The 6247-nt window shown below is 43.2% G+C and overlaps 1 protein-coding gene across 1 annotated transcript; it reads left to right on the forward strand.

Moving 5' to 3' along the window:
* The first annotated feature begins 2438 nt into the window (after positions 1 to 2438).
* On the forward strand, positions 2439 to 5844 carry irf2bp2a (interferon regulatory factor 2 binding protein 2a). Its single transcript, XM_084391671.1, has 2 exons — positions 2439 to 3978; positions 4692 to 5844. The coding sequence occupies exons 1-2, from the start codon at positions 3189 to 3191 to the stop codon at positions 5405 to 5407; spliced, it is 1506 nt and encodes a 501-aa protein (XP_084247797.1). The 5' UTR covers positions 2439 to 3188; the 3' UTR covers positions 5408 to 5844.
* The last annotated feature ends 403 nt before the right edge of the window (positions 5845 to 6247 follow it).

Genomic DNA, 6247 nt, shown 5'->3' on the forward strand with positions numbered 1-6247 from the left:
CACACTACAGTAGTGGTCTAGTATGCAAATAATTCAGGCTATTTCTGGCTGCTTCGTATATGCATATATATATAAACGTGTGCAATAAACACTTTATGTACAACGTGCACGGTTTGCAATCGCTAAATTGAGGTTGTTGCACAACAGACTCGCAATAAAAACATTCTCGGTTGAATTTGTGAGCTGGAGGGAAAAAATAGCAACACAGTAAACAGGATGTTGCTTGTCAGTGGGGCTATCCTGGTGAGCACAGGGGTTGCCATGGTTACCATTTCCTGAGAAATTAACAGCCAATCACGAGCAGGAACAGAGATTTTACAGACCGCCTGCACTCGGAAACGCAGGGTAGAGAATGACATTGTGTCAGTGGGTTTAGCTTGACACACTTCAGTGAACCCAAAAGCACGGCACATGTTTTAGCACGCACTCGTTTTATAGCCGAGGCCGATGTTGTTTTATGCCGTCTGCGTCTCTGTAAATGTGTCTGGGTCGACTTCCCAGAACTTGAAAATGACCACACAAGTAGCAGCTTTAATTATGCTTCAGTCATTTTATATAAGAGAACGAGAGCTTGTGATATTTGTGTTTGTGACCTTATATAACAATATCAATATTTCATTTGTGTTGTTTTCATGTACAGCACCACGTCCTTGAACATCTGTAGCAGATGTAGTTGTGTAACAGAGAAAATGGGCCATGAAAAAACCCAAAAGCACATGAGAGGTAAATGCACGACACTGATGAATAAAGCACAGACTATCTTAAACACAAACAAAACCACTGATGGGATATGATATCTGTATCAAATCTGACGTCTAAAACTCACTTGGATCACATTATTATTATTTTTTTAGCCTTGCAATGTTCCTGACGTGTTATTTTAATGAGGCATTGCTTAAGAAGTGCTGAGTCATGATCATGTAGATCAGTGTTTCTCAACTGGTTTTTGCTTCAGGACGTGGAATTTTATAGTGTGGTGAACAAAACCGCAACTCATACAAATGTGAACCAAACAATGAAATGTATTAATATCACCTGGATTATTGATGGAATCAAAAAAGGCAGATTGAAGCAAAATCATTTGCAAGAGCCTGGTCAAATTACAAAGTTTATTAGTTTTAAATGGTATATTTCATAATGGTTGTGGTGACCCAATACAACACCAAAATTGAAAGTCATATTCAGCTGTATATTTTGAATAATTCACCTCACAAAACACATTGTGGTCGACACAAACCATATTTAGCCTTGTTTGAAAAGTTGTCTTTTTTTCAGTATATTTTGCTTTCCCAACTATGCATGATTTTATATATTATAAAAAAAATTGGACTGAACCGATCTGTGTCCCATTTTTCGGTCACAACCCACTGATAAAGAAAACAAAATGACCTTGAGTGACACGTTCATGTGAAATCTGACCGGCCTGCTCAGAATGCAAAGGTTAGTGCGGGAGGAATTAGTTGTCAGGCCGGAAAGAAAAGCCGATATTTACAGTTTCTCGGGTACAAAAACACGCCCTAATGCTGCAATTCCTTTAGGAGGGTTTGATCACACGCCCTGGCTGCAGGCCAACAGATTTGATGTTCGTTGAGAAGGGCGAGGCGAGCTGTGGGTACGTGACTAAACATCTTACTTCCTCTTTCCAACGTCACGAGGGCTTGCACAAACACATCCGGCCTTGTGTCTGCAGATTTCAGACGCATTGCTTCACCCAAAGAGCCCTGAAGCTGCACTCATTTGGAACGAGTCCAAAACAAAAGGGAAGGACCTCTAAAGCTATTTGTTGGTTCTTCTCACACTGTGGACATTATGTACCCAGTGACCAGACACGATCCGATAACGTGTGCAACCATCAAAACTAGAGGGAAAAAAGTGGGATTTGAGGTCAAGTTTGTGTGTATAAATGAAAGTTTAAATCTGTCATTTCATGAGCATGACAAATATAACTAAGATTGGGAAAATCTGTAGATTGTTAATATTGTGAGTTGATGGATTGGGACTTGTTTACACAACTGAAGGCTGTAGGAAAGAGTCACGGATCAGAAGTGGAATGTAGGGGATCTCCAGAAAAAGCGGAACACCAGACATATTTTATTGCTATTTTAATGCTTAGATTCTCATTTTAGTTGCATCATCCAGCCTCTGAATTTATAAACTCAGTGTATAATAATAGTAATTTAAATAACAATAATTACAAATCTAAAATATTATTAAATTAAAAATAACATTTAATTTTATGTATGTATTCATTATACATTTTAAATGTTTTTTTAATTGAGTTATAAATTAAAATAAATCCTCAACAAGGGCTTAGTCGACAATAAAAAAAAAAAAAATAATAAAAAAAAAAATTATTACATGCCAATCAGGCAATGTATAACAAATAAATAATACATAAATAAATAAATAACCACACCTTTTCCATGTTTTTTCTCAGTCATGTGAGATTTAATGGCTATTTTTTAGAGCAGTTTCTAGCAGATAACAAAAAAAATATGCAAATCCGCTACAAACGACTCTTTAAACATTTAATTAGTTTCCACATTCGCATGCCCGTAAATCACATTTCCCTCATATTTCCATTGATCGTGGGAACCAAATTCACTTGGAAAAAAATGTAAAGGGTGACAGACAGCTCACCAGAACTTGCCAGATTAGCATATATCGTCCTCGTACGTCAGCGAGCGTAAACACACATTTCGACTTCGAATCGTTTCCAACGCGTCGATGATCTCGAAAGCGCTCTTTCGCCTATTTATTTCCTACTTCTCGTCGTCGTTCGTCGCAGATCTGGCCTCGATTCAAGTATAGTTGAATAAAGGATTCAAGGAAAAAGAAAGAAAGGGCGGGAGGAGGGGGTGCGCGAGAGAGAGCGCCGTCAGCGCGCATGCGCCGGAGGGTCTGTTCTATCGAAGAATCAAGTAAATAGAAGTGGAGAGTCAGAGCGGGGCGGTGACGTCACTGCTCCACATTGAGCTCGAGCCTGGCCGCGGTAGTAGTGAGTGAGATAGATCGCGCGCACGTCGTAGTAAAGCGCACGGCTACTATGAAGTTCTGTTTGTAACTTAATTATTACTTTGTGTGAGCGCGAGAGGAGCTTATTCCCCCCCCCCCCATCACTTCATCCGCAGACGTTTCAAAGAGGATTGTGCTCGATTTTCGGAGTGTTTTTTCCAGCTAAAAGAGCGATGTCGTCCGCGGCGGTTGCTGCTTCGAGGAGGCAGTCGTGTTATTTATGTGACTTGCCCCGCATGCCGTGGGCTATGATCTGGGATTTTACCGAACCCGTTTGCAGAGGATGTGTGAACTACGAAGGAGCAGACAGGATCGAGTTTGTAATTGAAACCGCTCGGCAGCTCAAAAGAGCTCATGGATTTCAGGACGGTAGACCGGCAGGACCGGGAAAACAACAGTTGTCGGGGAAAGACATCCAGGCGTTGAATCACACGCCCGGAGACCCAGGTTCGCGTCCGCCGCAACCCCTAGACCGTTACCCGCTCTCCTCCGAGCGTCCACCGAGGCTAGGACCCGAATATCAGTCTGCACGGCACGCCAATGGCATCCCGGTGCCGAACGGATTCTCAAAACCGGACGATCCACCGGAGCTCAACCGCCAGAGTCCGAACCCGCGGAGGACTAGTGGCGTGCCGCCCAATCTAGTGCCTTTGGTGAACGGCAGCATGGCGCATGCGATTAACGGGAGACCGGGACAACACTTGGGTCTCAGCCCTGCGGACCTCGGTGGGAATAAACGCCCAGCCTCGGTCTCCAGCACGGAGCACGACAAGGACAAACACCAGCACCGACCGGACAGCATGACGCCGGAGATCAGCGACAACCACAAGACCCGGGCGGACGACTGGATCAACAAGAACAAGACCAGTCTAATGGCGCTCAACCCGTACGACAACAGATTTAAGAAGGAGCACATGCAGCAGAGAGTCGTGTACGATACTAATGCTCCTGCATCCAAATCAGGTATGATTAATATGACCTTTTTTCAATCTTTTTGTATAGTGAAATGTGTGTATAAATGTGTAATAAACACATATGAGTATATACAATTTGAATATTTATACATATATATATAATATCTAGATGCATTCAAGAAATGTCATATTTTCAATCTTGTGTAGGAAAGTGTGTGTGTGTGTGTGTGTGTGTGTGTGTGTGTGAATATGCTGTGTTGTTTCAACACTCAAATATGGACAAACCTAACCGTTGGGTTTAAAATTTTACAGTTGAAATTAAAATTTAATTTAAAAATGAAACCAACGGTTGACATACTCAACCGTTTGGTTTAAAATTTGAATTAAAAAACTTAAACCAACAGTTAGTTTTGTCAACTGTAAAATTTTAAACCCAACGGTTAGTTTGTCCATATTTGACCGTTGAAACAACCCAGCATTTTTTATTGTGTGTGTGTGTGTGTGTGTGTAATATCTAGATGCATACAGTAGAATGCCTCTATAGTCTCTTAAATGGCCTGCTTTGAATGAGAGCACTATGGCATGAGTCAGCTGCAAGAAAATTTCCGCTGATCAAAGCTCAACGTGTATTTGCATGTGGTGCATTTGCAGTCAAGCCTCATTGTTATGTCTGGCACTACAATGCATCACCGCGTCGTTGCATAAAGCCGCTTTGTGCTAGTATAGTGCAGTCCATTCATGCACACTCATGCTTTTTTGCAGATAGAGGCAAACATCCCAAGAATCTGAAGAGAAAAGCCTCCCCGGAGCCGGAAGGGGAGGGCAGCGCCGGGAAGATCAACGGAGAAGGACAGTGGCTCCCAGCGCCGGCGGATGGTGGATTGAAGATGCCACCGGTGCAAACGTCTAGCTTCGCCTCCCCGCCATCCACGATATCCCCACACCCCCGCACGACCCCACCGGAGCCCGTCTCGGCCGCCGCCGCCTCTCAGAACGGACATTCTCCAATGGCGGCGCTCATAATGGCGGCAGACAACGCCGGCGGAAACAGCTCGCCTAAAGACGCCAACCAAGTCCACTCAACGACGCGCAGAAACAGCAGTAGCCCCCTATCGCCCAACCAACGGCGGCTGGCGCAGGGTTCGGGAACGCCTCACGTGCCGGGAATGGATCCGGTTCATCCTCAAAGCATCCCGGACTCGTCGGTTCCCAATAGCATCCCGCTGTGCTGCACGCTTTGCCACGAGAGGCTGGAGGACACACACTTTGTGCAGTGCCCTTCGGTGCCGTCACACAAGTTCTGCTTCCCGTGTTCCCGGGAAAGCATCAAACAGCAGGGCGCCACCGGAGAAGTGTACTGTCCGAGCGGAGAGAAATGCCCTCTGGTGGGATCCAACGTACCCTGGGCTTTCATGCAAGGCGAAATAGCCACCATTCTCGCCGGAGACGTCAAAGTAAAAAAGGAGAGGGACCCTTGATTTCCTTTTTTGGTTTGTTTTGTTTTTCCTTCCCCTTTTTTGAAAATATTCAAAAATATTGGTCTATATAAATATATAAATATGAATACCACATGCATACATCCAGACAGAAACTAATGGACTTGTATATAATGGACATAAGGGACATGCATACTTCGTAAACATTGCTGTACATTTTTTGATTTTTTGAATACATTGTGTTTCTATATTTTTTGAAGATAAAAGGTATGTACTCATTATTATAACGGACTACGTTCTTCTTTGTCGATGTTTAACGATTTCTTGATGTACTTTTAGGTATGGTGGCAGTTCCTGTTAAACGTAGAATGTGACTAATGCAACTCTACGAGCACTTGGCAAACATTGGAAAACGCTTCTAGCTGTACTTGTATGCACTTGTTTAAAATTGCCAAATACATTTTCTGATCTTGTATTAACGGAGAGTCTCTGCTTGCTTCTTCTGAGGATCTGAGCTTTTTTGATTTGACGAGACAACTGGGGGCAAATGTCCTCTCGGATGTGTTGATCAATTATTCATTTTGACCAGGTCGCACTTTACGTTCCGGTGTTCATGTTACAGTGCGTTTAGTAAACCAAGCACTAAAAATCAGAATGCAGCCTAGTTAATATATAAAAGTGTGTGTGAGACATGTAATACGGGCACTGACATGTAAATCATTACCTTAACCAGTTATCTGGGTCGTGTTTGGGTACGTTAGGTAGGAGGGCTTTGTGCATTGTGTGTTGCAGGAAATTGCCTTGTCAGACATGGGTGGAGTTGGATGAAAATGAGTGTGTGTGTGTGTGTGTGTGTGTGACTAATACTGAATAACCCTAACG

Source organism: Rutilus rutilus (genome assembly GCF_951802725.1).
Source record: "Rutilus rutilus genome assembly, chromosome: 20".
In the NCBI taxonomy this organism is placed as follows: Eukaryota; Metazoa; Chordata; class Actinopteri; order Cypriniformes; family Leuciscidae; genus Rutilus; species Rutilus rutilus.

Excerpts from the sequence above, each read along its gene's own strand:
- irf2bp2a (XM_084391671.1), top strand. The coding sequence starts at position 3,189 with ATGTCGTCCGCGGCGGTTGCTGCTTCGAGGAGGCAGTCGTGTTATTTA. Across the intron at positions 3,979-4,691 it reads TGCTCCTGCATCCAAATCAG|ATAGAGGCAAACATCCCAAG; the intron begins GTATGATTAATA and ends GCTTTTTTGCAG.